General features: G+C 41.2%; 1 protein-coding gene across 11 annotated transcripts in view; it reads right to left on the bottom strand.

Annotated features, from left to right (window-relative positions):
• The window catches only part of tjp1a (tight junction protein 1a), a 108,096-nt gene that overhangs the window by 4,769 nt on the left and 86,577 nt on the right, over positions 1-16,750 (bottom strand). For 3 of the 11 annotated variants that reach the window (XM_088412222.1, XM_088412223.1, XM_088412231.1), the window contains 20 exons: positions 16,588-16,693; positions 15,780-15,930; positions 13,225-13,333; positions 12,894-13,113; positions 12,304-12,488; positions 11,945-12,040; positions 10,931-10,957; positions 9,870-9,952; positions 9,363-9,573; positions 8,881-8,981; positions 8,364-8,714; positions 7,229-7,468; positions 5,430-6,236; positions 5,242-5,324; positions 4,593-4,763; positions 4,141-4,247; positions 3,778-4,037; positions 2,672-2,817; positions 2,368-2,588; positions 2,117-2,260 (listed from right to left, as the gene is read on the bottom strand). In XM_088412222.1, coding sequence (XP_088268348.1) covers positions 2,117-2,260; positions 2,368-2,588; positions 2,672-2,817; positions 3,778-4,037; positions 4,141-4,247; positions 4,593-4,763; positions 5,242-5,324; positions 5,430-6,236; positions 7,229-7,468; positions 8,364-8,714; positions 8,881-8,981; positions 9,363-9,573; positions 9,870-9,952; positions 10,931-10,957; positions 11,945-12,040; positions 12,304-12,488; positions 12,894-13,113; positions 13,225-13,333; positions 15,780-15,930; positions 16,588-16,693 — 3,819 coding nt within the window. The remainder of the gene's footprint in view (positions 1-2,116; positions 2,261-2,367; positions 2,589-2,671; positions 2,818-3,777; positions 4,038-4,140; positions 4,248-4,592; positions 4,764-5,241; positions 5,325-5,429; positions 6,237-7,228; positions 7,469-8,363; positions 8,715-8,880; positions 8,982-9,362; positions 9,574-9,869; positions 9,953-10,930; positions 10,958-11,944; positions 12,041-12,303; positions 12,489-12,893; positions 13,114-13,224; positions 13,334-15,779; positions 15,931-16,587; positions 16,694-16,750) is intronic. The other 8 variants (XM_088412224.1, XM_088412225.1, XM_088412228.1 and 5 more) reach the window with 7 other exon arrangements.

Raw genomic sequence — 16,750 nt, 5'->3', positions numbered from 1 at the left:
GGGGAGAGTCGTCAAAAAATGTCATTTATTTTTAACTAAAACAACGTTAAAAAAAGTATCCAAAAATTATTTTCAAAATGGTCATTCATTGTTAGATGAAAATGTGTCATTAGCTTATCTGTTTATATTTGTTTTAAACCAAGGGGGAAAAAAAATACCAGAAAACAATATTTGCAGCCCTACTGGAGAAATATTTAGAGGATGCTCTAATTAGTTTCCTATCACCTGTGACAGTATTTTGGTTTTCAGTTGAAGACAAGAATGGGAAAATACTGGCAGATAAGACAGAGGCGTTCTGTAAACACTGAACAAAAGGTGCAATGCAACGTAGCTTACAGGAACTGTATGCATTTTTGAAACTATTTACAGTATTAAGAAAGATCTCAGCCGCGTAGAAAAATATGTATGACTCATGTTTACGTTTGCACGCTAGCGCGTTAATTTTGGTGAAGTCTGCTCGGTAAAAACAAATTACAGTGATCCCCCTACTTTGCGGTTAATGGGGGCTGTCGACCCCCCGCGAAGTCTGAAACCCGCGAAGTAGAGTATCAGTTCCTAGATTTCTATGTACGCCCCAATATAGCCGCAGTAACCATAAACAATGTTTTTTTTCTTTTTGCTTATTTTATTTTCTTTCTCCTATTATTTAACATTACATTATCCTTATTAACATTATTAACATTATTGTATATTCATTAAATAACTAATATTACTTAGTTTGTTCTCAGGACTGGTTATCTGCACCAAGACTCCGGTGAAAGAGTACGCAAGTCATCACGTTGAACTTCACATTTATTTTGGCTCATGTATGGTGTATCATGTAGTATCTGTTGAATAATAAATCAACAACAATCTTAAAGTCAGTAAACTAACATATAAACACTTAATCTACGAATTTACTGTATTTTTAGCCAACATTAGCGGGTTAGCAACAACTAACAACTACTAACTATAAAGTGCAACCTCTACACAAACGAACACATAAACAGAATAAAAATTCATCGTTTACTAAACATAGGCAGTAGCGTGCGTTATCAACATAAATGATAATAAACTATAAATATGAGCTTACGTTGTCATTCACTACGTCACCGTAACGAGCCGAATGACGCACAGAGAACGTAAAACAGGAAACGGAAATGCAACGCGACTCGACAAATTAAAAGCATGCATTTCAAAACAAGATAAAAAACATCACGAACTCTAACGCTTGAAGAATTCTTAACATAGTTATTAACTAATATTACTTTGTTATTTGATTAATACAGTACTGTATAATGTACTTTTTTGCTTTTTTCAATTTTTGTACATTTTTGCACATTTTTTAAATGATTTTTTATTTTGAATTTTTTTTTTTATTTTTCCTGGAAAAAAACACGAAGTACTGAGACCGCGATATCTGAGACCGTGAAGTAGGAGGGATCACTGTATTCTGAAAGCTGAAAAAATTATCTTTGGCATAATTTTATATTTTTCAAAAAGCTTATCTTGTCTCATTCTCTCGTGGACTCACTAGATACATTTCGTCTTGTGGAATTTGTGTAATGTCTCACACATGCAAGCGTAAACATGTTTTGAGTATGCTCTGATTACTCAAACCACACAAATGAGTAGATCTACTAAGAAACTAACTGTAAAAATAAAAAAAAATATTTGATGTAAAATTCATGACAAAAAACTGTGTTATAATAATTCAAACATAATAAGTAATAATCAAAAGAAGAATAAGGGTAAGATAAAAATGAGTGCAATATTAAAGTTAACGACATTGGACAATTTTTGACAGTTCTTGTCTTGGTTCTCATTCGAATGAATGTCAAAGAGAAGGGTGAAATTGAGGTGAAATAATGAAACTAGACTTTGACGTGAATACCACACAAACAGGCAAATTGGGAATAAGTGAAAGAGTGGTCAATTCTGAAATGGATCAAACTAAAGTCATTGTGATAAATGATCATGTAAATGACATGAAAAAGGACAGCTTACGGCAAAATATTTGGGGGGTGGGGAGGTGTGAATCACAATAAGGGGGAAATGATTCAGATGAGCCACAACAGTCATATCGTCACAGAGCCAGCCCAAAGGACCCCAGAAGAACTGAGAGAGCACAGCATACCCGACGAGGAGTCGGAGGATTTTAGAGCAAAAGACCAACCATCGGGGGTCATTGACGCACAGTGAGGTAAGCGCAGCTCCACAGGCTTCAAAAACTTGAGGCCGTGAGGTCCACACATCACCAACGGGCTCAGCAAAGTTTCCCCTGAACATGACAGAGCAGAACAAAAGAAACCCTATCAGTTTGTGGTTTCGTGCCATGGGCGCACCTGTCAATATATGCGCGAGAATACGATTTTGCGATAATGTTACCTTTCTCCTTGTCGAGTGGGGGCAGGATGCTGTTATCGCGGCAGACCTTGAAGTAGATCTCCTGCTCTATGCCTTCAGGAATGGCGCCCTGAGGGATGATAATGCTGACGCCCGTCTCAATGGAGCTCAGCACGCCACCGTTGCTGTTGAAGATACCCCGAGCAGTCGCGACCACTGTGTGGCCCTCATCCTCATCGTCGTCATCGTCCAGGGCAGTGGGGCTGGAAGGCAGCAACGCTCAATACAATGCGCATTCACGTCTTGAATACGTTCAATCTCATCCGTGGATGATGTGCTTCGTTACCTCACGGGAATGGCCTTGGGCACAGCATTGATATTGTTGTGCTGATACTTGGAGCGTTGGTCCATCGTACGAGTGAATGTATCCAGGCCACTGTCGTGGTCTGCGTTGTGGGACTGGGAGGGCTTCGCTGGGCTTGCGCTCTGACTCTGCTCAACACAAAATTGATGCAGTTCTTCATAGGTACCGAATTTGGAACATTTTTCATGAACAGACCTTTTGTAAAGACCGCGGTCTGTAATATACAAATCCTTATTTTAGTAATTCAGTGAAACTCCTCTACAACTAAACACTCCCCGGTGTGAAAAAATCTCCATGCATTGAAGCCTTTCCCTCTTTCTCACTTCACCCGACAATGGAAGTTTCCACTGTTGCGTGATGCGAAATGTTTTTCTCTGCATTTTCCTTGCACTGAAATTCAGTACAGAGAAAAAACAAGCTTGCAGCAAAAGTCTAGCTTGGTCTACGCTTGACACGTCTGCACGCGTTTTGCTGCACTTTTTACTCAGTGTGGCTTTACCCCCGCAGTCAGCCGATGTTCTCCCATACTATAGCCGGCAGTAAATGAACTCTACAACATACAAACACTACTCACTAACAGAGGTAGAGAATTTTAGTAGATTCAAACAATCTAAATTCTTCCAAGCATTTTTTTAACAGAGTCCTCATCTCTCCCCAACATGGTGCTAGCTAGGAATTGTTTACGGTAATTAGGTCACGGTAGTCCTTTTCAACCTCATCATAAAGGTGTTTGTAATGGTGCACTTCTATAAGTAATAGTTTGTCCACCATGTTTTCTGCTTGTAAAGAAATTCCGAAAGGTATGCGCCTCGGAAAATCTTGCCCGTACGCATTCCGCGCGTAGGGGCGTGGTTGAATACTGTACTGTACTGCCAGTTTTGAATTTAGAAGAATGATTCACTACATACTGTATGTCCACAGATTAAATCAGTTCCCACGGGTCTTGAAAGAAAAGTGTATACGATATGCTTTGGTCAAGGTACCCAAATTACCGGTAGATGGTTTTGGTTCGCATTTGATGGGTGAGTAGTCTGACTTGAGCTCATTTGACCACTCTATACACCAATCACAACAGTAGCCTTACTTACCTTTGAGGCAATATCTGGCTTGTCATTGGGTAGAAGATTGTGGTTGAATTTGGGGCTGTCGAACTTGCGTTCAAAAGGCCTGGCGGAGGTTGTGTAGGGTTTGGGCACATAGCGGTTGTAGCTGGATGCTGGTGGAGCCCCGCCGCTGGTGATAGTTTTCAGAGGCTTTTCGCTAGTGCCGTTTACTGCAGACTTCTCAGGAAAACCTTTGTGAGGCAGGAAAGTACTCTGGACAGTGTCTTCTCTGGAAGAGGGATTGGCTGTGGGAGTTATAAGAGGTAGCCTCATGAATCATTTGCAAATTCATAAATAGGCTTTTTTTTATACCTAACTTAGCGCTCCTCAGGAGGATTTGTGTTATACCTTCAGTTGAGGGCTTGGGAAGTGTGGCTGGTGGCAGAGACGGTGTCACCTGTGGTACTGGTTCATATCTCTTTTCTGCTGAACTTGGTTTCTCCACTGATTCTGTTCTGTAAGCATAGGAAAAAATGATCAAACACAACAAGAATGACAAGTTCAATAAGCACCCAATGACAATTCAACAAGCACTGAAGTTGAAAATAAACATGGAGACTGATAGCGGAGAGAAATTTTGTTTAAGGAGGATACTGTGGTTTCAAATGAACTACAAATCTTGCTATACGATACCTTCTAAGAATGTTAACCGAAAAAAGACTCGAAAATACTCACCCCAAGAAATACATACATATGATGACTTCACATGTAGAGTCTGCATTTCTAGTAAATCTGGTGCTATGTGTAAAAGCTTTAGCGCAAACCATGTCAAAATCACACAATGTGCCTTAGAGAATTACCTGGAGAAGTTGTGCGTGCTTTGTGCTTGGGGTTTGGCGGGGCCAGTCTGGAGCCTGTCAAAATAAGACAGCTGTTTCCTGTAGTAGTCCTCATCCTCATCTGGGTCATAATGATTGGAACGCACGATGTCATCAGGCGCTTTGGACTGAGGCTTTTGAGGTTCTGGGACTCTAGATGGGTAGACAATGCCGCTTGTCAATCACAGTGTGAGGAAGACATAGTCTTGCAAAGAATAGCCAAGTGTATATTACAAGCCTAGTGGACCTGTTCATCACTGACCACTAAACTGAAGACGTTTTCTGGGAGAAACCCTGGGAAGATGAAATGAATCAAATTGGCCATAACAATTGTGAAACTCCGGTTTCCTCCCACAATCGAAAAACATGCATGGTAGGTATATCGGACACTCAAAATTGTCCCTAAGTATGATTGTGAGAATTAATGGTTGTTCGTCTTAGTTTGCCCTGCGATTGGCTCACTGGCCAAGGACAGCTGCATTGGGCTCCAGCACGCCCACAACCCTTGTGAGAATATGTGATCAACATAATGGATGAACGGACTTATCAAACAAAAATTTCTTTCAAGTACTTCTGACATTATGCCGAAGAGTGGGGGGGGGGGGGGGGGGGGGGGGGCAAAAAAGCTTACCTATAGCTCTTGTCTGAGTCCAGGTTGCTCAAAGAATTAGCTTTTGGAATGATCCCCCCAGCTTTCAAGGGCAACTCTGCTGCCTGCGGTGGCAAACCAAAAGCACGGATGTGTCAGTAAAATATTTGGTATGGTAAAATTTTCCTCTACCAGCAGGAACTACAGAGATTATGCACAAAGTTCACTACCTTGTTCCCGAATGGCTCTCCGGCATCTCTGGCTCTGTCCACAGACACAGAACGCTTGTTTTCAAACATCTTGACTCTTGTTAGGACTGACTGCGGTTGCATGGCGGGGTCATCCTCGTGTAACTCCTTTCTGGCAGTGTCAGGCTTTGAAGGGTTGACGTGGGAAAATGAGCTGACCTCTGCTTTGGCAGGGGATGGGGGGCTGGTGTCAGAGTTTACAGGAGCAGTGTCATACTGCTGAGGTTTGTAGCCTTTGACGTGCTGCGTTTGTCCCTGGCTGTAGGCAGGACGTTGACCGCTTGGAGAGCGGGTGGCCGAAGAGTGTGACGTCAGGTGAGAATCCTGATTGTAGTGCAGGTCTGGAGAAAGGGGCGGGGGATCGTCGTAGCGGGCAGGCCCGGCAACTGCGGGTTTACCGTAGCGGGGCCTTCCGTCGAATCCCTGCTGGGGTGGAGGCTCATCGAAGCGGAGCGGAGGGGTGTACTGAGAGTCGAGGCCATCGTTGTACGGCAGGCGTGGATCGTAGCCCTGGGAGTTGGCAGTGGAGTGTGTCTGGCTGTAGGGATTCCACTGTTGCTGGTCATAGTGAGGCACACTGTTCTCAAAGGGCGGAGAGTCATAGTTCCGGTACTTTGGTTCCAGATAACCGCCTCCACTGTTGACATCATACCGACTAGGCGGGTGGTCGTAATCTCTATATGGCTGCTGGTCAGGTTGATATCCCTGCTGAGGGTTATAATTTCCAGATTTCAGTCCAGGACCAGGTCCGCCTGTGCTGTCTGTGATAAAGGGATCCTTTTGAAACATCTAAAAATACACAACAATCAACAGGGTTAGCAGCATCACAGGATTAATGCATAGTGCACACGACAATATGATGTGATATGAAAGGATAAAGTAACTGAACGTATTGAAACGATTTTGTGAAATTAATTACAGAAGAGGAAACGGGTGGGGAAAGACCTGCAATAGAGAAACTCAGAGGGAGGGGTTACTGATCAGGTGGTATTACAACAGAAATCACTGTACTTTCAAATCATACACTCACTACGGGTAATTAAAAATCATACAGCAAATAAAATACCATACTGAACTACAAAACAATGGGATACATTTTGCCTGAAACATTTCCCGACATCCCAATACTTTAATTCAATCCAATTGACAATAGGCAGTAGTAGTTGTTACCAACCAATCTGGCTCAATCGTGAAATTACGTGTTTTGATTTAGCAAAATGACACCCACTGTCTTACAATAAAGATAACTTGCACGTTACAAAAACATACTTCAGAATCCCGGCACTTAAGAAGTAACCGTTCATTTCCCGGCCGAATCTGAAGTCTCTCACCCAAGCTTTTCTCACAGGCCTGTTTTTCAACATTTAAAGACTCAGATGGAATGGCGGGAAAATCAATGGCTACTTTTACAAAAACAAACGCTCTGTTTCATCAGCATTGGGAAAATACAGCACAGAGATCTACTTCTAGTGGCCATGCAAAGAGGTTTAACAACAGTGAGCGCTTGCAAAACATTGACCGCTTCAGCTAACACTCCCACACTCACACCAGCATTTGCTCACACATGCACAAATGTAAACACGCGCAGACTTTCACGTACAAAACTCTATGTCCAGCACTGTGGTCAGCAAACATGCAGGGGCAAAAAGGTAGAGACAGATAAGCGTGGCAGCAGGAAGTAGGCAGGTAGACAGGCAGCGGCAGCACGGGCGGTCAGTCGGGCCATTTCGAGCTGAGCTGGGCTCGGTCACGGAGCATCCAAAGGCAGGTCAGCGGGATACCTTTGGTTCTGAACTGGCCAGTCCAGACTGTCTTGATTCTGATGTGACACTCTCAGGGGCTAGCTCAGGCGTGGGCCTCTTTAGTGAGCCAACCTCTGGGTTGGGGCTTGGTAGCCTGTGGTGAGCTTCAGGAGCTTCGCCGGGGCTTGGGCCCCCTACAGTTTTTACATCAGGGGTCACTTTCCCAGCCGGGGGCTCGGGTAGCTGGGGGTTTCTAGGGACGGCAGTGGCTTCTGCTTTCTGTGAAGTGGTTCAGAAATGTTTAATAACACGTGCTGACACTACTGTGCAGTGCAAACAAGTGTTAGTGTTCTCATGGCCTCTCTAGAAAAGACCGCACCTCGTTTGTGCTTTTCAGTTTACACTGATAACAACATTCAATCACCTTGCCTCCAAACTTAGTTGCAGCTGTTGATCAACTAACAGCATGCCTTGTTAGGAATTAGGACACATTTTCCATGTTAGAATACACTAATTTGATTTTAATTCTATGGTAGCATTACAATAACGTATCTTTGTCCCTTTTACGCTTGTGAACAGATACTGTAAGGACAAACACTTCAATTTGGGAATCTGTGATAAATACATTTGACAGCAATGTTGGATATACACTGTTTTTTTTTTTTTTCAACATGCACACAATACTTTCCGGTATCGACACAGTCCCAATCACAAGTGGAACAAGAGTAGGAAGTGCACATAGGTGAGTACTGTTACAGACAAGTCGGACACATATATGCTTGTTTTTCCCGTGAAATTAGCAACAGTCATATATCGTTAAGACAACTCTTGGTAATACAGAATATAAGCAGTAAAGTGCATATTAAGTTGTAAGGTATTAGAATGTAACACACGTAAAGATTAGTAAACACACACACACACACACACACACACACACATACACACACGAAAAGGTTAAATAACTACTGTAGCGGTAATAGATTTTTCTATGATGTTTCTATCGTATAGCATTAAACACCCGACCACCAAAGGTTTGCCTTTCGCTCTGATATTGCATTGGAATAGGGAGAGTAAAAATAAACATAATGCCTCAATAGCGCCTCCAGAACACCCTTCTAACGCACACCACGTCCTCCAGACAACAGGGGAGACGCACAGCTCTGAGAAACGCTACCTGCTGCGGCGCCGGGGCCTTGAAACCAGCCGGGTCGATGCGGTTCAGGGGGTCCGACTGCAACGTGTGTTGGTAACCGGCGTAGCCAGGTGGGTCCTGAATGACGGGCGGGTCCTCGCGAACAGGCTCAGAAGAGCGGGTGATGGCAGGCCCCGTCGGAGGACCCACATCGTCATTTAGTGTTTCGTCCAGCTCCTGGTCGGTGTAGGCTCCGCCTTCCGTGTCCGTGTCCTCATAGTCGGAAGTGTGGCGGCTGTCGGTGCTGTACATGGAATACTCACTGCCCGGTGCCGACAGGTAGGACAGCCGGTCGTCGTGGATATCAAGGTCATCCTCTGCTGCACCATCAGCCTGTGACACAAATTTCAATAATATGAAGACATATTTAATTAAGGTGGATACCAAATTTTGCACGCTTTATTTAATTTAGGTAGTCACAATGTCTTATGAAGCTATCAATGCAAACAATAACCTAGACTGTAATGTTTGGTGAAAATGTGGCTATTGTTTGCTTTACCTTGCCCTCCGAAACCCATACTAGCTGGTTTTGCTGCTGCTGGATTATTTCCTTGAGCGCTCCAAACCATCCATCATTCATGTTGTTCAAGTTAATAGTTGCTGGACACATAAAAAAGTAGCAAAGGCAAAAAAGACTTCAATTTGGATTCAAAGAATCATCGGTCGCCAAGTTCTTTCTTGCACAATATGACTTTGTCAATGTGATTATGTGGAGGACTTTCATCCAGAACTGCCATTTTTTTCCCTTGTTTTTTCATAACCTACAGATGCTCCAACAGCACTGCCACAAAACTGGGCTTGGCAGGAAAAGCAAATGGAGAGGAAGTCTAAATCGGGATGAAACGGCAGAATGTCGCTGGATGACGTCACCGCTGAACAATACCAGTAATGTTGAGTGTAGCGAGGCCAACACTGCACCCTATGAAATGCCTTTACCCTTATAAAATGTTATAATTTCCCCAACATGCCGATCCAACTCACTAGTGAAGAGATGGTGATTGTTCTTCCTCAATTTTAAAGCACGTTCAAAGAGCTTCCTGGCGCTCTTCCGAGACTCTGGGCAGAGTCTGGTCCTCATGTTCTTGACGCCTTGTTTTGTATCTGGGTTGAGAAACACCACAATCGGATACCACTGCGCGTAGTTTAAGCGGTCAACTGCATTTGGGGTGATGTCCAGCACTGCATGTTTGTCCTTAAGAAAAAAAAAAAAAAAAAAAACGTACAAAAATGATACCTAATTGAACATAATTTATCATTGATTGCAATGATAGCCTTTATATTCAAAGCATGAATCATGTGAACTAGCACACATACAAACAAAAATACAAATAAAAAGCTCAAATATCAAAAATGTCATGGCAGTCAACCTGACCAAGTTTTCACCAGAGGGCGGCAGTGAGCCACTAAATAATACAACAACGCTTTACAAGTGTTCTTCACTACCGTTTACAGTTTACTGTATTATTTTAAACCAGGAGGTTCTCTCACCCGGTCAATAATCTGTTTGATGGTGTGCAGGCGAATGATGCCAGAGCTTTTCTGGTCAGTTCCGGCATCCCGTGGTTCACTTTCTGTGGAAGGCAAAGAGAGGCTGTAACGGCATCACATCAACACAAAAGATAAACAGTCCAGACAGGCAGTGCCCAAATTAGTCATCCTTGTGGCATGCGGTTGTCGACTCCCATAAAAAGAACTGTAAAATACAGAAATATAATCTCTGTACAGGAGAGGACAAGTGTTTATAAAAACAGATGTCAAGTCAAAATAAGGATGGCAGCCAATTCATGCAATAGCCATTAGGTGTTTTGGATAGATTAATGGAAATGACAATGGTTTATAGTGACTGTGGACGTGCAAATGCAAATAAGGTGAATGAAGATGTTAGATGTGTGTATTGTAACAAACACTGATGTGAAATAAAGAAGCAGGAGGGTCATTTGGCATTGACGACAATTCACAGTCACCCTAAACTGCGGGGATTTAAGCAAGGATGTGTAGAGGGGTTTACGATTTACATAAAAATAGGAAATGATGTTCTGCCTGCAAACAGGAGGGACTAAACGGGTAGTTTTCTCATCAGGATGCTTAGGATAGCGACTCATAGAACGCTTAACACACAGCACGTTCAATTTTTCAGATTATCGTGTGATAGTAGGGTCTCGGAACACCAGAACCTCAGACGTGCTTCCAAGCTATCGCTCAGATATTCAACCATAAGCAGCAAATGTTTAACAGACAGTTGGGAATGACAGATGTTTCTATAGCTTTACTTGAAAATAAAATGCTGCAGTCGGCACCTTACACAGTCTACATATATGTACGTGCAGGTTAAATCGGCTCTATGTTAGTATATATTACATTCTGTTATCGCCACATCTCTCATCGCCTGCCGCTTAATCTTTTGTCAAGTTTTTAAATGAAGTGGTATTTATAGTATTAAGCCAAATATCAAAAGCAAGCCACCTATTTACCAAATGCTTGCTGATTAACAACTGGCAGTTCTTTAAATCAAATAAAACAAATGCAAGTTGATGCACTCAATGACATACTTTCTCCTCCTTGCTGTTGCTGTGTTTCTGAAAAGGAAATACAATTACACAAAGATCACTAGAGTTTCGATGACACAAATCAAGAAATTGAATTAGTTCTTATGTTGGTCTGAATTCGATACGTCTGTCCTTCCTCACTTAAAAGCGCACTGGTTTTTATGACACATTATAAAAACCTTACAACTTAAAGGGGGTGAGAATGCTTATTTATGTTAGGTGTTGAAGAATGACATTTAAACATGAGAAAAACAATAAACAGAATACACCACAGAAACAAGACTTGAAAATGACTACAGGATCCAAACATAAGCGAAAAAAAGTACGGTATATAAATCGTCATTCAGACAATATTAATATAAGTGAATAAAATCATAATTACTCTTGTTATAAAAACGAGCGTCAACCAGTCGGTGCAATGTTTGACAGTAACAATCTCTCTTCTCCAATAGTATTTACATGTAAAAAGCCATTTACCAGGCATTTAAACGTTAAGTTTAAAAACGTCATTAACATCTTTCTGAAGCACAAATATTAATGGACTTGGACGTTCACTTACATGGCGCTTGGGTACTCAAAGCGCTTTACGCTAACTAGTCATTTACCTACTGATGACACAGCATCAGGAGCAAATGGGGGTTCAGTGTCTTGCTCAAGGACGCTTCGACATGGCCTTGGTGCTCGGGGGATCGAACCTACAGCCTCTCAGCTGGGAGACGACCACTCTACCACCGAGCCATGCCGCCCCCAAATATTAACACCCACCTTAACCCTTGCAAATATTTAACCTTGATCACTGGAACCAACAACGGCTTAAACAATTGCAGTATACACTCGGAAACTAGACAACGTAGGAGAACTGTCGACAGAGCAATGACGCAACACTGATTCCAACATCTGTTCTATGCAGACAGATACCCAAAATTTACAGTATTCTAGCACAAGCCCAGCATCAATAATGACTTTATTACACTGCACACTTTAAGGGGGGCAAAAGGGCACTGGTTGAATACTTACTTGCTAATTCAAAGATATCAGGCTCCTCCCTGGCCAGCTTTTCTCTTGCGACATCTGCTATTGGCCCAAAGATGACCACTGGCCTCAGGAACCCAGCTGTTTGTCAACGACAGAATGTCAAGGTTAGTTACAGTACTGAGCTGGTGAATCAGTCTGTCAATTTGTAAATACCTATGTCACTGGCTAATATCATGAACTCTAAGCCAGCTATTTCATAACATATTTAACTATGAATTAGAAGAACAAAATAGAGACATGAAAAAAGTGATATGTTTCTGGCTGAGATATCATCAGTACTTCAAAGACCAATAAAGGTAAATCTTGAAATGCTCAATTAATAAATCCCTTCCCCAACTCACCTTCCCTAAGCACCACCCTCTCATATGCAGGGAACTTAGTCTGAACTGGCTGTGCCGATAGGTCCTCTCTGCTCTTTCGCAAATTCCTCTTCGAGCTTCGCAAACCACGAAATCGCCAGAAATCCGCTCTATCGCCCCCTGGTGTTTTGGGGAGGGTGTACTGCACACTGGACAGCTGCTCAGCCCTGGAGCAAAGAGCAGTAGGTTCTGTTGTCATGCTTTGATAAGCAAAAATAAAGCTAAACCTCATTTTCAAGTTACAACCTAATTAAAGAAACTATACATTTGAAAACAATGTATTGTATTGAGTAAAATTGCAAAAACAGTTCAAGTATAATGATGCACTATTCAAAATATATATTTTTTTACATTTAATTCATTGGCTGATTAAAGCAGACAGCCATCGCATATTATGTAATGCTCATTCTCTCTAAGTCAACACATTCATGTCAATATTTGCAGATGTATCCAAGCTGTTTAAATTATGCATTCATACATAGAACTTACTTCATATTCATACAAGGAAAGCCAGTGCAAAGACTTACCAATTATGTACTGTGTGCCATCCTAAGGTATGGCCTGAGACTTACCTGTTTTTATTGGGTATGATGCCCCTCTCCACCTCCTGATGGTTTTTGCCGATGCGAATAGCAAGCCAAGAGCCTAATTTGCCATTGTAGAGGGTGTCTACCACCCGGAACACCTCGCCCTTGTTGAAGCTCAAGCCGTATGGTGACTCTTTTTCATATTCAAAATGTGTGCGAATATAGAAGGAGTCCCCCACGTCTGACTCCACTATTCTCCGATACACTAGCGATAATGTAGGAAAGAAAAAAAAAAACAAAATGTTAATGACAGAAATTATTCTGGTATGCTGGAACAGATGGCTGACGTACAGTATTTCAAGTACTAATAACTCACCATCTTTCTTCTTCTGGGCGAGGATTGTAACTTCCTCTCCCTTCGGGAGATCAAGCAGAAAAAGCACCGCCTCTTCCCTAATTATGTTGGCAAAGTCCACGTTGTTCACCTGCAGGTACAAAAATATGAAGAACTTTTTGACAGACAAATATTGATTCTTCATTCTTTTTCATCTAAAATCCTCAATTTTCTTAATGCATTACGAACAGGGCCCAATCGGTGGGTGGATGATGGACCTTCAAACATCAGCCAAAAATAAATTGCCTTAACTTCATACCTTATAATTTTTTATAATTATAATATTTTATTTTATTTTATTTTATGATATTTTCTTTTATAATTGAAAACCTATTGAAATGCATTAGGAGTACCTTATTATCCGCACCGGATTATAAGGCGCACCCTCAATCAATGACATTTTAAAACCTTTTCCATATATAAGGCACACTGGATTATAAGGCGCACCCTCAATTAATGACATATTTTAACACTTTTTCATTCACAATATAGTAATACTCAAATTACAATAATGACTCAATAACTCTAAACTCTCAATAGCATAATAACTCAATGTCAATATGACCAACCTTGTTTAACTGTAAAGACACAAAAGAAACGGGTGTATATATATATATATATATATATATATATATATATATATATATATATATATATATATATATATATATATAAGCAGGAAAATAGCAGTAAATCAAAAACCTGTTAGTCGTCAGAATCTATCAAATCATCCCCTACGATAAATTGCCTCCCCCTCATGTCCTGCTGCCCTCCCAAACACAATAAGTGCTGTTTATTGACTCTGCTTGAGGGGCAGCTGGGGAAGCTGAAACACATGGGTTGAATCACTGAAACTTCAGAGTGACATTTTTATCCTTCCTAGAAAACAGGTCAACTTGATGTATTTATCTTCACTAGAACACCGGGAACATAAAGAAACAATTCAAAGATGGAAAACAATAGCCTGGAAGTCTCAAAGAGTTGATGCAACACAATGGGGAAAAACATAAGAAAACACACAATGTGATCTGTGTAGGGTGCGCTGAGGAGGAGAATCCATAGTAAATTCCATCTAGTAAAAGGTTCAATAATCAATTATACGTACTGTACTTCAGTAGTCGTCTGTCCATTAATTAAAGGTCCCATGCCACCATTTTTTTACTCTTTTATACATAACGGGTCAAAGTGTTTGTGGCATAGTATAAGACTACATCTGCAGTTTGTTTTATGCATGCACTAAAAGGCCAAGGGCTTTTAGGCAAAGGCCTGCAGAAATGAGCCAACTGAAATGAGTGCCATTGTGACAGTTTTGAAAATCACTATTCAAGTAGCCACCCACTATCCTCAAATTCACTCAAAGCTACGTCACAAGAATATGCTTGCCTCACTTGAGCCAACATTCAAGCTTGTACAGTCCTGTCCGTCCTTTGTATGAGAATTATTTTACAGCAATAGGTATGGACAGAAAATGATCAGTCAGAAAGTAAAGAGAGGCCAGCAGTTTAAAATACTTGATTTCTGCTCATGTGGGCAATTTTAACACCCGCTTTACTTTTTTGAGGCGTTTGCCTGACAGACTCTTTGCCTAATATACCTTTATCAAAGCTCTTTTTATTTATTTTACCACTTAGGTTTCCTAGAAATGCCCAGTGTTTTCATGCATTTGAACCATCATTGAATTATTTCATGCTTTTCAGCAGCAAAACAAAAAATTATATTTCTTTCTTTCTTTTTTTTTTTTTATTTAACTGAAATCAGGCATGAATAATTCATTTGGACCAAATTGGACATATTGCCGGTTGTGCAAACAGTGGACTTAAGGCAGAAATCAATAACGTCATCCAGTCAACTGACACTCAGTGAAACAGAAGAACTGTTCAAGAGGTTAGAGGGAAACACCAACAGCTATTGTTTGTTCACATTGGACACAAGAGGAGCCTTAACACAAGGCACAGCTTGGTAATGACTCAGAGACTGAGCGATAAAGTACATTGTACTGTATTCCCAGTACTATTGTGGTGATGGAGTCCAGTGAATACATTAGTGTTTGTGTAGGCTGCTGCCTCTTGCTAACTACCAGCTGTTCCTCCCACTATGATACGATTTTGAAAAGGAATTTGACTAGTGATACTTTCAAGAGATTTTAAACATGGAAAATGTCCAATTTAAAAGCGCTATGAAAAAAAAAATGGTTGTACATGAAACAGTCCAGGTCTCAGCTCAGAGAAAAATGGATGAAATACATTATTTTTTTTCTTTGAACACTTCTGATTTGTGGTTCATTAAAGGACAGTGTGAAGAATGTCTAAAGATGGATACGGTTTGGAAAACCACAGTAGTGCGCACCATTCTTTCTGTTCTAGATGTTTTGATACTTATGCAAGTTTTGTGCACATTCATTCAAGTGCTTGGTTAAAAAAAAAAAAAAAGTAATATCAGCTTAGTTCAACAATTTTTGTACTGAGAAATTGTTAAACAAATCACCTGATTTGTGCGCAAGTGCATGTAACAAAATAATTGAAAGAGAGGTTTAGTACCCTGAGAATCTGGTCGCCTTCTTCAAGCCCCTCCTTGGCAGCAGGACTGTCCTCCAAAACACCAGCGACAAAAATTCCAACATCATTTCCTCCAGCTAGCCGAAGTCCGACACTCTCTCCCTTTTTGAATTTGACCAGCTTCATACTTGGCCTACAACAGAAAATTGGTGATCAACTGGCACTTGGCAAACATTTTACATTCATTTTAAAAAAGAACACACAGGTTTCAACTTTGCACTAGACATCAACAGGTGAACAAAATTGTTAATTCCCATCCAAACTATCCAAAATTACCAGATTGAATGTCAATAATCGTTAAAACTGTCCATCACCGTTGACGAACTTGACATTTTTGTATCTGTCTTTTTTCTTTGACGGGGGCTTCTAAGCAACTCAGATCCAGCTGACGATTGGCTGCTTGCAGAGCTCACTAAACAAGTCACCGCTTTCAAGTCAATAATGAGAGGCCAGACACTTTTTTTTTTTCCTTCTCGCCTTAGCAGAGAGAACAGGTAAGCAGTTACACACGCAGGAGGGACAGAGGGAAGGGACGGAAGAAGACGGGAGCCGGCAACTGCATTTATTCATGCATATTTACGTGGATATCTTTGTATAGAAATATACAAAGGATTTCTGCATAACCTTAAAAAATACTTTTTCCATAAGTACCTTGTCATCACGATGTCATAATTATCCACAATCATGTATTTATAATTTCAGAGGAAAGTAGATTAACTGATTTTCAACATGCAAGCCAGTGGTTAAGCCACGCATAATCAAGGTTTGTGTGAGCAAAGCGAATATTGACCTGAGGATACTGTCATCATGAGCGGCACTGGGCACAGGTGCATCAGAGGGACTGACTGGCAGGTCCACATCAGGCTGGCCAGGCTGTGCATACACAGGCTTTGGTTCTGCCAAAATACAATAAGTAGCAGGTTATACTGTGACCTACAGGGTGGGCAATGTGC

Source organism: Hippichthys cyanospilos, chromosome 4 (genome assembly GCF_059441005.1).
Source record: "Hippichthys cyanospilos isolate Australia breed blue-spotted pipefish chromosome 4, RoL_Hcya_1.0, whole genome shotgun sequence".
Taxonomy (NCBI): Eukaryota; Metazoa; Chordata; class Actinopteri; order Syngnathiformes; family Syngnathidae; genus Hippichthys; species Hippichthys cyanospilos.
This window is presented reverse-complemented; position numbering and strand designations above follow the sequence as displayed.